Below are 21,987 nucleotides of genomic sequence, written 5' to 3' on the forward strand. Positions count from 1 at the left end.
CTGTGTTAATACAAGGCTAAACACATCTCAGGCCTCGGTGTCAGACGTGTTCCATGAGGGGAAGAAACAACTCATCTCATTGAAGAGAAATGGCAAAGAACAGTTCATTATTGTAGTTGGTATAAATTAATATCTGCAGTCTGATTGAACTTTTATAGAACATTGACATCATTGATTTCAGTGGTCAGTAACAAACTTATTGTTAACTTAACCAAGTCAGAAATGTAATAGATCAAGCAAATCAGATCAGACAGGATCTTGTAATATCGAGCTCACATATTACAGCCTAATCCTGCATTTGGTTTTTTTTTTTTGTTGTTTTTTTTAAACTTACTGGTCATTGTTATTTCCCTGGTTTGCTGCAAGTACATTATAAATATACAACAAATAATCAGAAAACCCAAAAGTATAATACACGTACATACATACAGGCCCACCAAAAGAATTACTCAACTCTTCTGTCACAACAAAAATTTAATGAGATAAGCTTCATAAAGATGGGCTTTTAGTGCAGGGCTGTTGCATTAGCTTGTGAGTTATTCCTTATAATATTTACAATAATTATAATGTGCCTACCAAACCAAACATTTTAAAATTAAGATGTTCTTAGATGTCTTAGCTCTTTAGTCAAGGATGTTTGCAGAAGTAGTATACTAAAATACTGATATACCATGTTATTTCTGGTTGGTTTATGCAGATTCAGAAATGAAAGAACAGCAGGCTTACTCATAGCTGGTAGAATTGGAAAAAGTTAAATGTCTGACCATTTCACTTTCACTTATTTCTCTGTCAGTTCTGTCTACTGTCATGAGACAGTGGTAAAGATGGTTGGGAACCAAGGGTAAATTAATCTTAAAACACTTAAATGAAGATCTGGGTGCAACAGCATGTGAAATATCTCTTATTTAATGTGTTGTGTGCAGTGCTCAGTTATGCTGTGAAACTTTTAGGAGCACACTTTAACAGTGGAGGTTATTTGGAAGGTCATGCTGACAGTGAGTGTTGCATGCAGGAGCTACTCGGAGATCTGAGAGAGTACGTATCTTAACCTGTGTGTATTGGGTGTTTCAGTATAGGTAACCTCTACTGTATACTATAAAATACAGAAGCCCATCCTGCCGGATGTTTTTGGATTGTCTGCATGTTTTAATAACTCTAAATAAGACATGAGTCACTTTCAACAGTCCCAATGCCCTCATTCCCTCATTTAAGTGGAAAAGTAATGTGGCTTTGTGTTTAGCTCTGTGGTGATTTGTCAAGCAGCCAGTATCCCTCACCTCAGTGGGGCTGGGAGGGAGGGGAGGTCACAGGGGGTCACAGGATTTAGAGAAGAGATGCCCTAATGTCAAAGGTAAATGGCAGTCTTCCAGTTCACTGAAGCTTGGCAGAGTAGTTTCAGAGTTTAGCAAGATCATCAAAGCTGATTGTGTGCTCAGCTCAGTGTTAATCGGGATGGGGATGACCTACAACAAGCCATAGCAACAGGGACCCCCAGGAGTATGCAGTCATTTTGCAGCAATACCAAAGGTTCGCCCTTAGTAACAATAACTGCTGCAGTTTTTGATTGTAAAGCAAGACTACTAAGAATTTACTGAGATCATCATTTTGAATCATAATCATGGCTCTGATACAGCACAAAGCAATAACTGGAAATGTGAAAATGATTTAACATCAGAGTATGTGTCAAATCAGGATTTGATGGCATGGCTGCTGAACTCTGCTGTGCCTCTTCAATACCTAAAGCAGAATACAGTGCATAAAGTAATTTTAATTAGTCAGAGGCTTAATATAGCATTAGCTATATAATATAGCACATGACAAGCGATTTCAGCCTTACTAGTCTGTCAAGCATTAAAAGGCAGCCGATTTTTAATGCTCAATTGTCTCTCTGTCCTGCACCAGGGCTAGTTGAGCATGGGCGAAACTGGACAGCTATTGCCAAAATGGTGGGCACCAAAAGTGAGGCGCAGTGCAAGAACTTCTATTTCAATTACAAGAGACGTCACAACCTGGACAACCTGCTCCAGCAGCATAAGCAGGTAAGACATTTGTTTTCCTCTACTTTCTGTTACGGTCTATCATTGAACTGTTGTAACTATAATGTATGAATGCAAGACTCTATGTGTTTCCCAGGATACACGGCGGGCTCGTGCTGATAGGTCTCAAGGTGAAGGTCTAGCCACAGCATCACCTGATGATGATGAGGACAACGCGGATGACAGTGAAGGTCAGAGAGATGGATGATAGAAAGCATGCGCTCACTGTTGAACACACAGACACACAGGAACTCAAACACACTCGTTTTGGACTTTTCTTCCTGTTTATCTAAGGTCCTAGGACAACCTGGGTGAAGGACAGTCAGCAGGCTGATAAGTTTTTGTATCCCTTTTTTTTTTTTGTCCTTGCCCATGAGTCGTAAAGTTTGTGCCTGATGTTACCAAGCATTAAGTAAAGAGAGTAAGGAGAGAGAGAGAATGTAGTGATAAGTACAGTGCAAGGAGGGGAAGCCTGATCCAAAATGCCCTCTGAATTGTCACTCAAGGATTTCATTTGAGTTGATGGCAATGTGCTTGGTCTCCACTGACTAGTTTTAATGAGAGGGGGGAAATGGATCAAATGGAAAAAAAGAGGAAGAGATAAAAGATATGAACTAATTCTGACTTTATGGGCGCCTGTTGCATAACAGTTCTTGGCTTTGAAGACTCAAGAAAGCCTGCTCTTTGAACACAAAGTGCTGGTTCTCTTGTTTGATCCAGCAAGCCTGCCTGTCCGCACGCCTCCCTCCTCTCCAGAAGTCTTTATCTTTACTGACATTATATGGTGAGGGCAGCTCACTGTGAAAAAGACACCGTAGATCAACACAGAATATTACTGGTTTGTAAAATCAACATTTTGCTGTTTGCACAATGAAATGATTTAATGTCCTTTTTGTTGGAAAGTGGTCATGCTTAGCAAACCTCCAGTTCACAAGATAGCAGTAGCGACAGCAGGAGGTCACAAGGTTTTCAGTCATGTTTGTTTGACTTTCTCCTCGTCTCACGGAAACCCAAACTGTTCTGCAGAGGCCTTGGTGATCTGCAGGCTGCAGATCTCACGTTATACGGTTATACATAAAGCCACAAGAAGTATTAGTGCATCTCTATTAAAGTGTACTTACAAACATTGTGATTATTGCCATTTGGATGTTTAGTAATGGTGCTTATGTGATTTAGTTTTGATACATTCAATGCATCTGCAAATTGTTTTTGCATAGACATAGCATCTGGACTACCATCACCATAGCAACAACTGCAGTGGTAGACAATACGCAAACCAACAGAGGCAGGCAGATTTTATACGCAGTGTCTGTCTTAAGGGTGTATGATTTTCAGATATGAATTAATGTTTTATATCACTTAAAATTTTCAGTTTGTTCAGTATCTTGTTCGACATATTGTGTGTCTATAAGTTGGTATTTGAGATGCCTTAAATCAAGTGTAAAGAAAACAGGGTTTGTTTGTATCTTGAAAGGCTTTTTGTTTTTTTTTTTTATCTTTGAGGCCTTGGTCTTTGCACAAGCATACTTCACTGGTAAAAAGCAAGATCATTAAATGATTGAAACTGGCAATTATGCCTGTGCTGAAGGAAAAAGTGACAATGGATAAATTGCAGATGGGTAGGAAAGAAATGTACGAGGCATAAAGGGATGAAGTGAAGGTAACTTGGTTTCATAATCAGTTTAGGGTGGCTGTTATCTCTCACTAGCATTTTGGAACAAGTGAGCAGATATTAGTTGGTCTCACAGATTGCTGCATTAGATTCTCCATCCAGGGTTGAACACCACTGGCAGCTGATGTTTATGTGGGGTCGTCCATGTGTTTATTAGTACACATGAAGCCTGTGTGATGGTGGCCATGGGTCCAGTTTTTGGGTTATTCGTTGATTACTTGTTCCACCTTCATGATACACTTGGTCTCACAAGTAAGGCTTCCCTGTATGATAAATCACCCCAGTATGTAGATTTATGTTGTGACCAGTCTACATTTATTTTCATTTTCATAATTATTTTCTCTGTGTTGTGCTTTATTTTTAAATGAACATACACTTTTTTTAAAAAGCCTTGTGACTTGCAGTGTGTTTCATGCATTCCTTGACATGCACTAATTCATCTTGTCATGCTTCCTCAGGTGGTGATAACAGCTCTGATACAGAGAGTGCCCCCTCCCCCCCTCAGGCTGACTCCTCAAAGTCTGGTGACTCCAAGAGGGCAGACAGCGCTGGAGGAGATGCTCAGTGCTCTGACCAGGACAAAGGTCAAGCCAGCAATGGAAAGCCCCCAGAGCCCTCATACGGGGAACTCTGTGTCAAGGAAGAGAAAAGCCCAGAGAGTGAGACTGGATCCCAGGAGGAAAAGGCCAGGGTGGCTCCCTACGCAGGCTCGGTACATCCCAAAACCGAACCTCAGGATGTGGACATGAAAACTGGAGAGGTTCAGGTTAAGATGGAGCCTGAGATCAAGGAGAAGGGAGAAAAGGGAGATCACGGCGAGATGCAGAGGGATCTCCATTCAGATAATGACTCCAGCGCCACCTGCAGTGCTGACGAGGATGTGGAAGCAGAGCCTGAAAGACAGAGGTGTGTTTTTTCATAAACACTGACTTCATGCTCTTATGTTGTGTGAACATAACTGTAATCTACACAAACAGGAAGTGAGTGTTACTGATACGTTTTGCCTTGTGCCACTGCAGAATATTCTCCATGGAAAAGCCTTCGTTGCTCAGCCCTCCAGGCTCGGTGCTGGTGCCCTCACCCAAGCAAACCCAGCTCAACATCCAGCAGCTGCAACAGAGGGCAGCTGCCATCCCACCCATGGTTAGTCACAGTTTCACATCGATCCATTTAGAATGGTACAGAGGCAGGCAGCAGGTTGAGCACATACCCACACATCAGTCATTATGAGCGATGTGGTAAGATCAGAAATTATAGGTGTTTGTTCTTCCAGCCTGTGCTGTCCTTCTGGTGTTACCTGTTTTCTGATCTGTAGATCTGCATCATTTACCGAGGTCTTTATTTAAGTGTAAGATGTATGTATTCTTGGTTTTTTGTTCATCAAATGTGTCTTATATATTTTGAATGCTAAAGATATGCAGAGAATCATTTTTTTTATTTGATGTTTGGTCAGTACTGCCTTTACAGTGCATCAGCCCTCAGACAAATCTGTCAGTATCTCACCTAGTTCACACAATTCAACTCATCATCAACTTTTCCCACCTTAACTTATCTAGGTGCCTGGTGCTTTTACCCCTGGTGGTGTGCCCATCAGCGGTTTCGCCATGTTGCAGCACCAGATTAAAGCAGTGCATGAGTCTGCGCACCAGGAGGACAAGCAGAGGCAGGATCAAGGAGATCTGGATCGCAGAAACCCTTTCAACACCCGCAGCCCCACCATACTAGACAGAGACGGTAAGGGAGCAAAAACCATCCTCATTCTGTCCTCATCTCTTCTCCTTCCTGTTCATCGCTCTGTCAGCCTTGTTCCCTGTTGCTACCAGCAATGGACTATTTATAGCTAATGCATATTCTAGGCCCCATTCATAGATAGATTGATAGATAGGTAGATGATAGCAAAATTGGCAAAATTGTTATGTTACAGCAGCAGCATCATCAGCATAAGCATTTTTGTGCAAAAGGAATTGTTTGAAGGTGATCTGAACTGTGTGGTTCAGTCTGAGCCAAGACAAAAAAGTTAGTTAGTGACCCTGTTTTACATTTGATGCAAACTGGAAGCAGAAGCGTGGGATGGTGTGCCTCCGGAGTTGTCTTCGAAAGAAGAGGACTGTGGTTCAGGTGTTCAGCTTCAGAAGGGAGAGCCGTAAAGTCACTAGGCAGACTGCATTATGGCTTGATTTTTTTGGCAAAGCTTTTAGCACCTTTTAGCTCAAGTGCTGTGAAGAGTAGGGCAGCTGTCAATAAGCTGCTGAGCTTTGACACCAGGGTATTTATTACATAGGTTTCAGCGGACGTCTGTCCAGGTGGCGGCGTTAATTGTCGAGGCCCGTCCATTCTAGGTCAGCTCAATGCTCGCTGGCATTGAGTTCTTGTTTTAATAGTGGTTGTTTTCCCTTTGTCCTTATGCCTGTGCACTGCAGGTAAGCTCTTATCCTACATGCCTTATGACATGAAGTTGGCGCTGGACCAGGAGGCCCAGTCTGGTCGGCCAGGCTCTCCCTACAGACTCTCTCCCAGGGAGCTGAGCAAGTCCTCACCCCAGCCTGACCCCAACGCCCCCAGTGCCTCCCGCTACAGTGTGCCGCCAGGTAAAAGCACACATCTTCACCCCCCCCCCCCCCATCCCCTCCCTTCTTGCCTCCTCCCTTCCTTTGCTGATATAAAGTAGCCTCGCCTGAATCCCACTGAGTCTTTTGTGTTTGACAATGGAGGCACACTGTTGACTGTTGGCCGCAGAATATATATTTTTGACTGAAATACAGTATAATTTGTGTTTTAGCCACTCTTATATTTCAGTCAGATGTTTTTTATATCTGAATTTTACTCTCCTACAGTCTATTATAAATAGCCCGTTTTTATATCTTTATGTACAGTTGCATAATTATCTCTAATCTTATTGCAGAGAAGGACTGTTGTGGAGATTTTAATCCTATTGTGAGTTGGGGTTTGGCAGTGTTTCAGAGCACTTGTGCATTAGATAAGTCAGGTTGAACTTCCCCTTGTCCAAAGGTATATGTACCCACATTGGTTCTATACCATGTACAGGATGTATTTAGTCAATGTTTACCCAACATAAGAGGTACATTTTGAAACCTCTGCCAGTTTCTCTCAAGGATTTTGGAATCAGAGAGGTTCTACATTGATCAGTGATTTTGTTGTAGTATTATTCAGAGAATGTGTCGTTGTCTGAATAGTCTTCTCAGTTAAAGGCAAAGCTGATGTTTATTTATTAATAGGTTCTTGGGTGGAGCACTGTTAAATAAGAGCCAAGCTCCTTGTATGTGTTGGGTTTTTGTTTAGTTTCGTACCGACACTTTTATAGTGGGTAGAATTATGGATATAAGTTTTTTAGGCTACACAGAATCTGGATCCTTGTGTGTCTATGTCCTTATAGAGGTCAAACAATCATGAGCCAGCTCTCTCTGGTTCACATTCTGGAGTAGGTTGGTGATTTTATAACTGCAGTGAAGACATCAAGAGCATGAATCAGAAATTTTTTGGCCTGACCAGCAGTGCACAAAGATAACACCAGCACATGGCTTTGACCCTTAATCTTGGCCCTTGTACTCACCTACCAATTTAGGTCACAGTAACTTAGAATAAATATAAAGCAAAAGTCATAACCATATTCAACATAAAAAGATTTTGCAGCTGTGTGATAAAATAAAAATAAATAAAATGCGAAATCGCAGGTAACACAGAATAACATGCATGTACATGGAGCTATGTCTATAACTATGACAATAACAATATAGCTGCTGTAATGAACAGAGAACTCATACATAGATAAATAAACAGCTCTGATGTTATAGCTCACTGCATAAACAAACACACATGACTAGAAATACCTCTGCCAGTTTTATACTGGCAGAGGTAGTGTGCTTCTTATTGTTGGTGAATGAACAATACTCACACTGTTAAGCCCCGAGCTTTAATGAGACCCTTGTCATCAAATCAAATCAATTTTTATATTTACTTGTGTTTGACATTTTTGCAGAGGGACACTGGCTAAGTGTATTACATTATTATTTTAGAAATGCTCTGTAAGTGGTTATAATGAGTTCAGAATCTTTGAATCAGACAAGTAAATTTAACTTTGTTAGGGATGATCAGCAGCTCAGCTTGGCTCATTTACTATGTGTTTACTGGAGTTTTTAATTCTGTATCTTTTATTGCTGTTGTGACTGAAAGCTATATAAGGTGGACAATTATCAGATATTTTCAAGAATTTAGGAGTTATTCAGTATTTCACACACCCTGCTTTCATTTACTATGTTTACAGAATTATGGTTCAGGGACAGCAGTAAAGGCTTGTTTCTGCTTAAAGAAGGCAAATTGGGGTGCAATGAAAATTTTCCTTGTGTGCCTGCAGCTCTTTTTGATGTGGAGGTGGCATTTGGACTTTTACTAATGTTGGACTGCAACAATAGCTTCTCTTGTTTGTTATTTGGAACAAACATATTTCTTATGTCCTGACAAATTAGGTTGTTGTCCCTGATGGTGAGCTGTAGCATGAATGTTAATGTTTGACATGCAGACTCCCTGCAACAGGGATTTATAAATTCGTCATAGAGTGGCTTGTTTTCTTATCTGTCCCTGTATGAGCCATCAGGATGATGACGTCCATGTCCACTGTAGGAACTCTCATACAAACATTTGCATTTTTGATTTTGTAGAGTGCAGAGCATGAGGCACACTCCCTGCAGGGAGGTTACTCCCGGTCACTCTCTCTCTGTGTTTATGTGTGTGTGTTGGTGTGCTATGATCCATTTTGTCTACTCAGCTTTCCCAGGAGATGGTGAAGCAGACAGCAGGCATGGGCCAAGGTTACCTCAGGATGAGGAACAGGCTATTAACTGAGGTCTTCAGTGCTTACTTCACCACTCACTGGAGTCTGTCAGAATGAAACTAAATATTTTATAATGCATCTCTGATGGGAAATGAATCTTAATGGAAGGCGTATGTTGGGTGGGTTGGAGCTGTGGTGTCTGGCAGTCAGAAGACATTTAAGGGCCGGTTTAGGTTACTGTGTGAGCTGATATTTTGTGACTTCTTTGTTTATGTACATATTTAATGCCTAAATGTTGGCTGGTAATCAGGTGTGTATTGCTTATATTATACTTGTTTTTTTGTTTTTTTTGTCCTTTATTATATTCCCAACAGTCCTCCACCCTGCCCCCAACCAGCTGGTCCAGAGTATGCCAGATGGAGTCCGTATGACATTAAGCGGCAGAAAGGGTCGACATCCCAACATTCCCTCTCCTCCTCCACTCATTCCAACCACCAAGCCCGCGGACAAGCCCTCCTTCATCCAAGGAGGCTCCATCTCCCAGGTAAGACACCAGGGAGATGATGGCATTGGTCGACTGGTGGGATTGCCCCAGTTGAGCAACACTCTTCTACATTAAGTGCTATTCACAGCAAACTGTAATCAAACCACTGTTGTCAAATGTAATTACTTAATCGTCAATTTCATCTTTCATCACTTTCATCAAGTTATTCTCTCCCAAAAAATTGACCTAGGGGGCTGTAGTTAAATGATTGGGGTTAGTCTTTTACTAAATTAAAACAGTGAAGCAGAGTGTAACTCAGATCTCAACCATAAACATCAAGAGGAAGATTTTGTTGGGTTGAATCAGTCAGACTTTGTTAGGTTCAAAGGTTCAGACAAATGCTGGGTTCGTACAACAAGCAACTCGGCTGATATTCTGAATATTGAGTATCTTGGAGACTTTGAGCCAGGAGGAGACATCACACAGTTTTAGAAAAGTAAATGCGTCTGAAAAAAATCTATAATTTAGATTAGGTCATGGACACACAGATGGATGCAAGTCAACAATAGATGCAGGTTTTCTTTAAGTATAATTTTGTTGACCTTTAATTTTTCAGTCTCTCATAACACATTTCAAGTAATTTCAAGCTGTAATCAATTTCACACCTACAGTGCTTAACAAATGTATTAGACCACCACCCAGTTTAAGGTTTATGCTACAGCTGCTGTAAATTAATTACCAAAATCATTTTTTATGTTTCTGTAATGGTTAATACACCAGTATGTAGAAGCTCTTTAACTGAAATTATATTTTTAATACTAAAATATAATTATTATTTTTATCCATGAATTTTCAGATTTACTGTTTTACCAAAAAAAAAGAAAAAAAGTCTTTTTTTTTTCGGTTATTATGTGTGAAAACTGACTATTTAGTTGTTTCTGTGTGTTATTTGCCAAATAAATAACAATAACATTTTTAGTTTTAAACAAGTTTTTGAAAGATTTCTAAAATATTTATCTATTTTCTCGTTTTTATGACAGGTGGTCTAATAAATTTGTTAAGTACTGTATTTTAAACTTGTCAGTAAGCATTGTTATTGATGAAACAAATGTATGTTTGTAGGGGATAAAGAGACGGTTAAAATGTGCGCTTTGTGCTATTTTTTCCAGTGTACAGATTACTGACTGTCATTACATGAGCTCAGTTTTCTTGGTAGCTCAGCTCCACAGAAAAGGGACAGGTGGCCTTTGTGTCATCGTGCTTACTGTGTGACCACTTGGTAACAGTCAACACAGGTATATCCTGGTTCACCGGACCGTTGGGAAAGGTGTATTAGTCAGGAAAATAAAGTGTTTATGATTTGTTTATTGATGTTATCACATGCCACAGTTTATAAATGAATAACTGTAACACAAACACATAACAGATCATCAACATCACTTGACCCCACCTTGAAATATGTTCTTTGTCCCTGCTTTTCCAGGGAACTCCTGGCACATACTTGCCGCCCCACGGGGTCTATGGGCCAGAGGGGACTAAGAGCACTGTGGGCTCCATCTCTCTGGGTCTGCCTCGGCAGCAGGATCCCAGCAAACCTGGTAGGAAAGCAGACGGTCACATTACTATGCTATTTTGTCATTGTGCAGTACAAACCGATATGACACCGTTCGGATAAAACCAAACGCGGCATAAAAACAAGAGCAGGCCTGTGTGCAGCTTTAGACAGATGTTAAGTACCAACTCCACCTCGCTTAATGACACCTCTGAGGGATTATTATACTTTGCAGGCCGTAAGGCTTTATCTTGCTACATCATAACATTTTGCTAAAGTGAGTTTTTATTGTATAATGGACTTTTAGCAAGTCAGTGTTCAAACATATTAAAAAATAGATGCATAATTAATGGTGCACTTAAAATCAGCCGCATGCTTTTTGCCAGTTTATGTGATAACTCAGAAATAAAAATGTGAAAATTCATTCATCCGTAAGTAAAGACAGAACATGGCAGTTAGAACATCCCTTTAATCTGAGATCACCTGAATTTCGCCAGCCCAGGTTGCCTCAACTGTTTGTGAAGCGGTACATTCACTGTCACTGAACTTGAGCTGCTGCACTTACTGTGCCGATCTTCAAACTGTGACCGCTGAAGTAAAAAAATCCAGAGAAAATCCAGCTTTTGGTTCAACTCCACTAGATGACACTGACCACACACAGCTTAACTGGCTGTTTCTTCTCTTTGTTACTCAGGAGCTGCAGTTCCATCCATACAGGATGGCAGAGGCAACTCTGCAAAGGTGGGCGAGGGTCTGGCTTTCAGAGGATCAATCACTCAGGTAGTTCTTTTTGCTTTTTAAGGGTAATTGTATGATAGAAGCTGTGAATGGCTAAATGACACACAGGAAGATAGACTTTTTCATTGGTCTTTATTTATTTAGGGGTGTGTGTATCACTCTTTATGTTGGATTATATCTTTGCTTTTTTCTAAACTAGGGCACACCAGCCCTGCCCCAGTCCAGCATTGCTGCTGACCTCCTGAAGGGCACAATCACAAAGCTGGCCACGGAAGACCTGAGCATCTCAGACAAGGCCAGAGGAGAACAGCTGGCTAAAGGTCATGTCATTTATGAGGGCAAGAGTGGTCACATCCTCTCCTTTGATGGTAGGTGCTTTGATTATTGATATATCAAAAAACTGTTGTGTATTTCTTCACCAAGCACATGAACATGACCTTTAATTTTTATGTTCAAAAGCTATCAAGAACCCCAGGGAAAACACCCGCAGCCCCAGAACAGGCCATGACATGAAACGCACTTACGACATGATGGAGGGACCCATAGGCAGGGGACACTCTGGCAGGGAAGGAGCTCCATTCGAGGGTACTGCTTGTGTGACACTGTGTGTTCAGTATGTGTCCTGGTTTGTTTGTTATGTATCAGGAGGGTGATGGAGCATATTTGTTTCTCAGGGTTAATTAGCAGAGCCTTGCCTAGAGAAGGTATCCATGGAGATGCTAAGGATAGACCATTGATCGCTGGATCCATCATGCAAGGTAGCAAATCGTAAAGCTCGTCATATTTCCACAAATCGCTCTGTTTCTAGTAGCATGAAATAAGGAGAAAGGCTGACATACTTTTCATACGTTTCCAGGAACGCCTAGGACCGCTGCAGAGACTTACGAAGATGCCATGAAATATGGAAAACAGATAAAGCGAGAGAGCCCACCGATCCGGTCCTTTGAAGGTGGTATAGGCAAAGGCAAGCCTTATGAGGGAGTGAATACTATCAAAGAGATGGGACGCTCCATTCATGAAATCCCCCGGCAAGACCAGTCTGGCCAGGACATCTGCAAGACTCCTGACATGTCAGACAGGAGGGTTATGGAGGGCTCCATATCTCAGGTAAGACACTCTGAGTTTTAAAAGACTGCAGACATGTCGGCATTGAATATGCAACATCAACCAGTATACACAGTGCATGTAGTCAGTGATAATATTGAATTGGTGACCTGTTTTTCCCTCCATTTACCAGATGCACTCCCTCAACCAGCCGACCATCAAACACAACGTCAAGTCCCTAATCACCAGTCCCTCTAAGCTTCCCCACAGCATGCCCCAGCTCGAGGCCATGGAACGAGCCAAATACGAGGAGAGCAAGGCAGTGCGTCACACTTCTGTGGTCAACTCCACCACCTCTGTCCTGCGCTCCACACACCAGGAGGCTAACAAATCTCAGCTTAGCCCGGGCATGTATGAGGACGCCAATGCTCGCAGGACCCCTGTCAACTACAGCACCAATCCCGTATCCAGGGGATCACCCATGCTGGGACGTGCTTCTGAGGGTATATTCCATAATCATTTTATTCGTGGACTACAAGTTCTCAACCATTCATTACTTGTATAGCACTATAATTACAGCAATTATAGCGTTAGACTAAATTGAATTAGACAGTTATCTTGCTAAGCCAGATCATCTTATTTGCCAGAATAAGCATATTAGGAGTTATACGTAATGTGTACCCACTGCAGAGGGCGTAGGGTGAAATTTTATTTCGGATTTTGGCTCCTAACACTGTCATGAGATGATTTTAAGCTGTTGTTTAACTAAGCATTAAATAAGTAAATGAGCCATGTGGGTTCCTCTCTCCTACAAAGGTGGTATGAGCTCTGCAAAATCTGCCGCACATGAAAGGAAGAGTGCCATGACCCCGACACAGAGGGACAGTGTCCCAGCCAAGTCCCCAGTGTCAGGTGGTGACCCTGTAGCCTCTCACAGCCCCTTCGACCCCCACCACCGGCCCGTCGTTCCTGGGGAAGTGTACAGAGCCCACCTGCCTCCACATCTCGACCCCACCCTGGCCTTCCACAGAGTGCTGGATCCTGGTACCGTGTTTAAACCCTTTCCTCTCTTTCCACCATAACTCCAAACAGAGTAATAATAGCCTTGATTCTGAGTAAATTGACGAAAGCAGCTCTGGCCCTCTAATTCATAGGCATTACATGTCCAGGATCTTTTTCAGCTATTGACGTCAGCAGTTGCGATCAGTATCTGTGAGCCTTCTGTTCATATGTTTTGTTTTGTTTTGGTTTGTTTTTCCTCCTGTTCTCTGCTACAGCCTTCATGTTCTCCAGGCAGCCGTCCCCAACAAACTACCACAACACCTACCAGCTGTACACCATGGAGAACACGCGGCAGACCATCCTCAACGATTATATCACTTCCCAGCAGATGCAAGTCATTCCTCGGCCTGACATGGCCCGGGGGTTGTCACCACGGGAACAGCAAGTCGCTATCCCTTACGCAGCTGGATCACGAGGTACGGCCCTCCACCAGCTGACCCTCTCTCACCTGCCACAGCAGGCAGGGGAGAAGCCAGGGGCGGGAGGGGCTGTAGTATGCAGATTGTGTGCTTGTGAAGTAGTGGCTACCTTTTCCAGACGCCCAGAAGCAAATGACCTTGTCAAATTTTGCTGATTTGCTCTTTATATTGGGGCTGCAACTGATTCGGCTACGACTACTAAAACTCAATTTACCAAGTGGGTATGGTCATCCAAATCTCCCTTTGCTGAGTGGTTGCCTCTTACAAGTTGACCACTATTCCACTCTCTTTGCAGCCCTGTTGCTTACTGATCAATCTGTATTTGGGAGCACTAACAGAGGAAGGTGATGGGTTACAGCTAAGTGTATACGGTGTTCGTACATTCAGAAATTGATGAATTGGTTCTTGTTGTTCACCGCTGGCCCTTTGCTTCTGTCTGTAAAAGGGATTATTGATCTAGCCCAGATGCCTCCAACTATCCTGTTGCCTCACCCTGGGGGAACAGGTACTCCCACTTTGGAACGCATCGCCTACCTCCCTGGAGCTCAGCCCCCTTTCCCTCCTAGGGCTTTCAACCCAACCTCCATATCGCCAGGTGAGGACCCCTCCCCTCCCTATGCCTACACCCCGTGTTCCCTTATCTTCCTTGCCACGATCTCCATGTTCCCTCACACCTCTGTAAGAGTGCAGCCCTGCACTGGCCTGAGGTGTCAAAGGTCAGTTATACCTGTCCAGTCACAGATCAGGTTGAATCTTACTGCTGCCATCCTGGGAAGGATTTCTCACCACACTGACTGTTCCACGGCAATAAAATGTTTTGTTATTTCAATATAAAGAAGAGAGGTTGTGCTCCAGATCATTTTAGGGGAATAAAAATATAGGATTGAAATGTGAAATTCATTTAACTGTTAAGTTTAACTCTCTTTTTTTTTTTTGCATCTGCAGCTGAAACTGTAATGTCTTGTTTTTTTTGTTTTTTTGTCATAACATCTAAACTCACCACATTTATTTATAAATGTGGTGATAAAAAATGGCGATGAGCTCAGTCACAATGAAAAATGATCTTTTTGTGTTACTCCCAGATTAAGATTAAGATGATCTCTTAATCTTAATTTGATCCTGTTTCAAATTTGACACAGTTCAATTCAACTAAAGCTGCAGCACTGTAGAACCCTGTGTGGTCTGTTGCACTCAAGGTTTCATCTCACGTGGTAAATATGGCAATATTCCTGGGACGTAACATCAGCACGATTGTGCTGTGATAGATCCAGAACTCCTCAGCAAGGCTCTGATCCACTCTGCTGAGATGACGTGACTCTGAGTCTTTGGTGTTTGTTATTGTTCTCCTCAGGTCACCCAGCCCATCTTGCTGCTGCTGCTGCTGCCAGTGCAGAGAGGGAACGGGAGAGGGAGCGTGACCGGGAGCAGCAGGAGAAAGAGAGGGAAAAGGAGAGGGAAAGGGAGCAGCGGGAGAGGGAGAGGGAACGGGAGCGGGAGCGGGAGCGGGAAATGCGAGAACGAGAGCGGGACCGGGAGCGATCCAGTGAATACATCCGCGGAGGTGAGTTGTTTTGTTGCTGTATAAAATAAAAATAGCTGATGTTGTGAAAATCTATAGTCATACTAATTATGTTTTTATCCTTTTAATACAAGAAGTCTCGCTCTTGGGCACTTTATTCTAAAGCTGTGTTACAGTGTTTAATGTTTGTGTGTGTGTGTATCAGGTGGACCCGAGCAGCCAGGCCGGCCAGGGAGTCGAGGTTACCTGCACTCCCCTTCTCCCTCACTCAGGACGCAGGACGTAGTAGTTCAACAGCGGCCGAGCATTTTCCAGGGCAAGAGTGTCATCACCTCTGTCATGTAGGTTTAAACCTGCTTTAACTCTGTGTTTACATCAGCTCACTTACACTGTGTGTGTGTCTTAATGTATCCATAGGGGTTTGTCCAGATATCCCTACCTTACATTAAAAGTCTGGAAAGTAGACTCCACATCATTACACTGACGAACCACATCTCACAACAGAATCCATCCTTCAGGAAATACGCTTAATGCCTTCATTTCCTCATCAGGCCCCATTCAGCAGCAGCAACAGCAGCAGCGCAAAGTAGCTCTCGCTACAGTACTGCCGCCGACGCTCTGGCTGCTCTGGTGGACGCTGCAGCCTCTGCCCCGCAGATGGACGTGGCCAAGGTGAAGGAGAGCAAACATGAACGGGATGATGACATGTCTTCATCGGCTGCAGCTCGGCGAGCAGCCACCCTCTCCGAACAGCAGCAACAGGAGGCAGAAAGACGATCCATGCAGTCACCATATGGTGCTATGTCTCTGCCAGGAGGTAAGCCCCATCCAGCTTACTCTGAGGGCCCTGGCGTCGGGGTTAAGGATAAGGGACCTCAAACCTCAAAGTCCCGCATCGAAGAGGAGCTTCGGACTCGTGGAAAGACGACTATCACAGCCGCTAGCTTCATTGATGTCATCATCACACGGCAGATAGCCTCTGACAAAGACTCACGAGAGCGAGGCTCTCAGAGCTCTGACTCCTCTAGCAGCTGTAAGTGTGTTGGATGCACATGGCTTAGGAGATAGCTGAACCTTATTAAAACTGCACATAAGTGCACTATGACACAGTGACATCATCAGTTACCTGAGTGGACTAGATCACAAATGAGTTAAACCTTAATTGTAATCTTTTTCTTAAAGTAGAGCTTTTTAATGACATGTTCTAACCATAATATTGTGTCCTTTGCTGAACAGAAATAACTCTTTGTTCACACTTGTCCTGCAGTGTCATCTAGTCGATACGACAGTACCAGTGGAGGAGCCATTGAGGTGATCAGTCCTGCAAGTTCCCCAGTCCAACTCCAACAGGACAAACCAGATGATGGGCAGCAGCAGGTAGCAGGTATGAACACAGACTCAATCAGAGCTTGTAAATTGTTGGAAGTAGAATAAAGAATGTTTATTCAAAGATTGTTTCAAAGATTTTGAACGTCATGTCAGAAATGACATACAACAACGGAGAGACAGATTTGGTTGTGAAGGCTAAATTTAGCCGCTGGTAGAGTAAACATACCATAACTTGAATGACTTAACCCTGACCTTTTCATCTGAGACTGTCACACACCATTCCTCTGCTCCAGTCTAGTCACCAGACTCCGCGTGGAGTTATTCTTGTGACCTGCAAGCAGATATAGATCAGTTACTGTTGGCATACAGTGTATTAGCTCCTCCCCTTGTCATCACACCTTACCTCAACCTGTCTTTCCAAAACAAAAACACTCTGTCTCTGGTCAAACGTCACCAGCTGGCATGCGGGCCTATGACATGAGTCGTTACCGACCACCAGGGGAGCCACCACAGGCCGGTTCCCAGCAGCCCCCCTCCGCCCAGGCAGACAGCTACTCTCAGGTCCCCAAGACTCATCGGGTCATGACCTTGGCAGACCACATTTCTGTAAGATACGCTGGAGAGAAAGTAACTCAGCACATATGAAATTTACGGTGTACGTCATCCCATCGTACCTAACTCACCTGGTTTTGTGTCTCCTGTCATGCAGCATATCATAACCCAGGACTTTGCCCGGAATCAGGACCCTCCCCCGGTCTCCTCTTCAGCTTCTGCCACATTCCAGAGTGTGGTCCCACCCGTGTCCTCTTCGAGTCGAGCCAAGGTGCCCAGTCGCTACAGTCCTGAGAATCAGGTCCAGGCCCTACACCACCAGAGACCCTCCAGCAGAGTTTCACCAGAGAATGCCCCTGACAAGTCCAGAGCCAGGTATGTGGACCAGACAGATAACCCTGTGATAATCGGAGTGAGTCTGATTTGTTACACATCATGTGTCTAACATAAGTTTCTTTCCTTCCTGTCCAGGCCTGGTAAGTCTCCAGAGCGAGGAGGAAGGCCGATGGAGAACTATGAACCCATCTCTCCTCCACAGAGCTACCAAGGCATGGACAAACAGGAGACTGGCGGGCCTCCACCCCAGAGGACTGACAACTCTGAGATCAGGTACTGTTATTGCACAGTTTGGACACATGATAGTTGGAAGCTGTCAGCCCAGCAAGCCAGCACATCTCTTAATACAGCTTAAAATAGATTCAGAATCAGTTGATATTTATATATTTATAGTAGCTGACACTCTTTAAAGGGTAATTACAGAAATAGTTGGATTATAATGAAATGTAGATGAGAGAGTGGAGAGGAGTTTGCTTTGTGGAGCATGTACATGTGTATTGAGGCATAAAAGTCACCTGTAGTATATGTTGTGAATATCAAATCACGAGTGTCTCAAACACTTGATCTACACTTTGCTAAAGTTAGTTTGTCACTAGCGCCCTGACATTTAATGCGTGACTGTATTGGTCTGTAAATCAATTTCTTGTGAGGATGCCAGCAGGCAGAAAGGCCCCCCCCCTGTCAGCAGCTGTTTGACATCCCAGTGAGGTTAACAGTCCCTAGCCCTGCTGTCGCCCCAGTTACCCCTTTGGTGTTTGACTCTTTACCCTTTGTCTGGTTCCAGGAGTGACTCAAGGTCCCCGGGGAGTGTCAGCTATCTGCCTGCCTTCTTCACCAAGCTGGAGAACACCTCGCCAATGGTGAAATCCAAGAAGCAGGAGATCTTTCGTAAGTTGAACTCCACCTCTGGTGTCGGTGATTCTGATGTTGGTAAGTGGGTCTTCTCTTATCATCTTCCTTCAAACTAACATGCCTGCATCAGATGATCAAACACACACTGTTAATATTTGTGCATGCTTTTGCAAGACTTGTGCAAGACTTGTGCAAGTCTTTTGCGTTTAAGAAATGAATTGCTTCTAATTTTTCAAGCTCATTAAGCATGTAATAACACTGGAACAATTTGCCTTACTGTACTGTATTATGAACTCCATCAAGCATTGAGTGTTTTTCAACAGCTAATAATTGTCTTGCAGGAAACGCACAACCGGGCACAGAGATTTTTAACTTGCCTGCTGTGACCAGCTCCAGTAAGTAGCAGTGAAACTTGCTCACTTAACCACACTTCACTCTAGCTAATGTCTCCTTTCTCACATATTTTGCTGTGTTTTGGTTTGTAGGCAGCATCAACCCCAGGAATCACTCCTTTAGCGATCCAGCCAGTAACTTGGGCCTGGAGGACATCATCCGCAAGGCTTTGATGGGCAACTTGGAGGAGAGACAGGATGAGCACCAGGGAGGAGTAGGGGCTCAGTGTGCCATCAACAACACACCCGGTGCAGGCAGTGATGCCCGCCAGGAGGCCAACCCATCACCCAGTATGGGTAGGCACAAACCACATTCTCAACATAACACACGTTCAGAAGACATCTGATGTTTAACATGTTGCTGATTTACTGTTTGAATCTACAGGGAAGCAGAAGCAGGGCAAAGCCAACAGCCGGAAATCCAAGTCACCTAACCTGGGTCAGGCCTACGCTGGAGGGGAACGTCCCTCCTCAGTGTCCTCCGTCCACTCTGAGGGAGATTATCACAGACAAGCCCAAGCCCAACCCCAGTGGAGTTGGGATGACCGACCCTCATCCACAGGTGAGCTGTCCGGTATCTGCAAAATCTGTTCGGTGAAATCAAAGCCGGAAAAACCTGCATGCAGTTAATCTTCATTTTAAAATTTTCTCCACTTCTGCTTCCCTCAGGATCCATGCAGTTCCCTTACAACCCGCTGACCATGCGCATGCTAAGCAGCACGCCACCAACCTCCATAGCCTCCCCCTCCATACAGAGCCAGCAGCAGCAGCCGCCACCGCAGCAGCAGCCGCCACCTCCGGCTGGAGCACCGGTGGCCCAGCAGCGTGTGTGGCAGTCTCTGCTGTCGGAGCAGTACGAGACCCTGTCTGACAGCGATGACTGAGCCCTGCTTGCTACAGCTCCAATAACCACAAGAGACGCCTGCACTGAGGCTTGTCTGTTCACCCCCCTCTCCCAGAACTAACCTTGCGGACTGGCAAGTGTGGCAAGTAGATGGGGTGGTGTCTTTTTTAATTTTGGTGCTATGGCGCCCCCTGGCTGTTAGCTAAGAGTATAAGCTGCAGCCTGTGGCAGGCAGGGCTCTCCAGAACAAGACTTGCTTTTGGTCCGGAAGCACTCACCCAGCCTGTCTGAAAAGAAAAAACAAAAAAAAACTTGACTGAGGGGTTGACATGAGCTATAGTAAAGATGAAGAACTTAATATGTAAAAAGAAACAACATAAGAGATTATTTCTGAATTTTGTTTGATTTCTGTAAAGATATACTTTGTCTTTAAGAAAATCATTTTATGTAAATAGAGTAACCTTTTGCAGTGTTTTTCTTACCTTGATTATTTCTTATTTTAATGTCGCTTTTAAATTGATCCACTTTAAATGGGAAGAGTAGGGGTATAATCTTTAATATCACAGTTGGTCTCTCCCAGTCCACCTCCACCCCACATCACCTGAGCCCCCCCCCCCCCTCCCAATTTTAATATTTTTACCATAGCGACACAAAGAGAGACCAGACCTGTGGTTTGTACTTGACCATGAGTGGAGCACAGAGACTGTGCTACCCCGCACGCGCCATCCATCAAGCACCACCAGAGCCTAAACATCGTGGACATTCGAGGACAAAACAAAACACAGACTAACATTTCAAACAGCTTTGATATCTGATGCCTGTCTTCGCCACACAGTGGAGATGATGTGTGGACTGTAATTATCAGATGGTAGATGTAACTTCTCACCCAGTTCTAGACATAGAAATGTCTTCAAAAGTTGAGAACACTGGTGTCATAGCAGAAAGGTGAAAAGTCTGATATAAGCTTAATTTTGCCAGAAACAATATCCTTATGACTACTCCTGGACCCAGTCTGAATAATGAAAGTGAGCCAATGTGTTTTTTTTTTGTTTTGTTTTTTTTTGTTCTTTGTTTTTTTTTCCAATAGAGCTGACCATGGTGTGACACATGTTGCTGTCTCTCTCTGCAGTTTCCAGCCTGTCCAGAATGATCTGCTCTGCAATGTTGTCATAGTAAAAAAAAAAAAGTATGTCAGGAACTTTTTTTTTTTTTTTTGGACAGTTTTGCCATGCCGTGTGACTTGAGAAAGAAGGCAGCTTTAAGTAATTTTCTCAGAGATATACGTTGGTGTTTGATGTTTGTATTTGTTCCTGTAGTCCCTTTTTTTTTATACTATCCTGACAAAAATCTGAACTCTGTAAATTGTCTTTCCATTACACAAAAAGACAAAACTAACCAAACATAAAGAATGGTCTGCACCATTGTTGCACTTTTTTTGCTTTGTAGCTTTTGACAACAAAAAGCATACTACCTGCTGTGTAACTTATTCAACCTCCAGCACAGGAGTATACTAAGATGTGCTTTAACTTTTTTTCCCACCACTCAGAAATCTGGATGTTTTTGACTTCCTGTCTTTTCTTGTAGCTGGTACATGAGTTTGTAGTGTGACACTTGCATCACAGTTACAGTTTTAAGTGTATGGTACCGTTAAATGTTTAGGAGTTTGCTGTCATGGTGATTCAAAACCATGACCATTTAATCTCTGCTTTCACTGTGTCAATCAACAGGCATAAAGCTTAGAATATGAATTATACTAGGTCAACATCATAAATGGCAGTAATGTTCCTTCGCAAGTCTTTTTTTTTTTTTAGATATGTGAACATACCATATACCATATTTTGGCTTTTTCCACTTTCACTTTGCTCAGTCAACTAATCCTTTCTGCTCTAAACTTGATATTTTGTTCCTTCCTTTTATTTTGAATCATTTGTCATAGCACATGTTCAGATTTTTATTTTCTGTCATTTTCAGTATCTTTGTTATTCATCCTATTTAGATGGGATGTTATGTGTTTACAAAGGCAATGACAAAAAAAGTTTACAAACTTGAATCTTAAAGAAATCCGACATGAAGCCGAAAAAGAATTGGAGCATCTTTTCAGCGCTCTATCAAACACACAGTGGTGACTTTTTTGTCTTTTTGAAATTGAGACTTGAAAACCCATGTATCCTATGATGTTGAAATGCAATGTTTGTATCGCACAATGTCTCTTAGTAGGCTATTACAAGAGTTCAGACCAATCAAATAAAGTGGATCAGTTCTCCACCACTGAAAAATGTATAGGTTCTTAATTGGTGTCTCATCTTTTTATTGATTACTATGATGTTGCACTGACTAGGATGTGATTGATTGTGTTTATGAAGCTTC

General features: G+C 43.1%; 1 protein-coding gene across 6 annotated transcripts in view; it reads left to right on the forward strand.

The window, feature by feature from the left end:
- Positions 1-21,898, forward strand: part of ncor1 (nuclear receptor corepressor 1) — a 52,379-nt gene extending 30,481 nt beyond the window's left edge. The window contains exons 18-46 of one of the 6 annotated variants that reach the window (XM_041050809.1): positions 1,903-2,039; positions 2,134-2,227; positions 4,167-4,614; positions 4,728-4,851; positions 5,265-5,442; positions 6,129-6,296; positions 8,872-9,041; positions 10,465-10,579; positions 11,228-11,313; positions 11,471-11,639; positions 11,731-11,856; positions 11,946-12,029; positions 12,128-12,378; positions 12,509-12,818; positions 13,132-13,359; positions 13,593-13,793; positions 14,242-14,391; positions 15,148-15,357; positions 15,521-15,656; positions 15,867-16,348; positions 16,583-16,699; positions 17,102-17,250; positions 17,354-17,571; positions 17,668-17,805; positions 18,317-18,462; positions 18,726-18,779; positions 18,870-19,073; positions 19,162-19,338; positions 19,446-21,898. In XM_041050809.1, coding sequence (XP_040906743.1) covers positions 1,903-2,039; positions 2,134-2,227; positions 4,167-4,614; positions 4,728-4,851; positions 5,265-5,442; positions 6,129-6,296; positions 8,872-9,041; positions 10,465-10,579; positions 11,228-11,313; positions 11,471-11,639; positions 11,731-11,856; positions 11,946-12,029; positions 12,128-12,378; positions 12,509-12,818; positions 13,132-13,359; positions 13,593-13,793; positions 14,242-14,391; positions 15,148-15,357; positions 15,521-15,656; positions 15,867-16,348; positions 16,583-16,699; positions 17,102-17,250; positions 17,354-17,571; positions 17,668-17,805; positions 18,317-18,462; positions 18,726-18,779; positions 18,870-19,073; positions 19,162-19,338; positions 19,446-19,660 — 5,285 coding nt within the window. In that variant the 3' untranslated portion in view covers positions 19,661-21,898. The remainder of the gene's footprint in view (positions 1-1,902; positions 2,040-2,133; positions 2,228-4,166; positions 4,615-4,727; positions 4,852-5,264; positions 5,443-6,128; positions 6,297-8,871; positions 9,042-10,464; positions 10,580-11,227; positions 11,314-11,470; positions 11,640-11,730; positions 11,857-11,945; positions 12,030-12,127; positions 12,379-12,508; positions 12,819-13,131; positions 13,360-13,592; positions 13,794-14,241; positions 14,392-15,147; positions 15,358-15,520; positions 15,657-15,866; positions 16,349-16,582; positions 16,700-17,101; positions 17,251-17,353; positions 17,572-17,667; positions 17,806-18,316; positions 18,463-18,725; positions 18,780-18,869; positions 19,074-19,161; positions 19,339-19,445) is intronic. The other 5 variants (XM_041050811.1, XM_041050815.1, XM_041050812.1 and 2 more) reach the window with 5 other exon arrangements.
- The last annotated feature ends 89 nt before the right edge of the window (positions 21,899-21,987 follow it).

The sequence above is a fragment of the Toxotes jaculatrix genome, chromosome 12 (assembly GCF_017976425.1).
Source record: "Toxotes jaculatrix isolate fToxJac2 chromosome 12, fToxJac2.pri, whole genome shotgun sequence".
In the NCBI taxonomy this organism is placed as follows: domain Eukaryota; kingdom Metazoa; phylum Chordata; class Actinopteri; family Toxotidae; genus Toxotes; species Toxotes jaculatrix.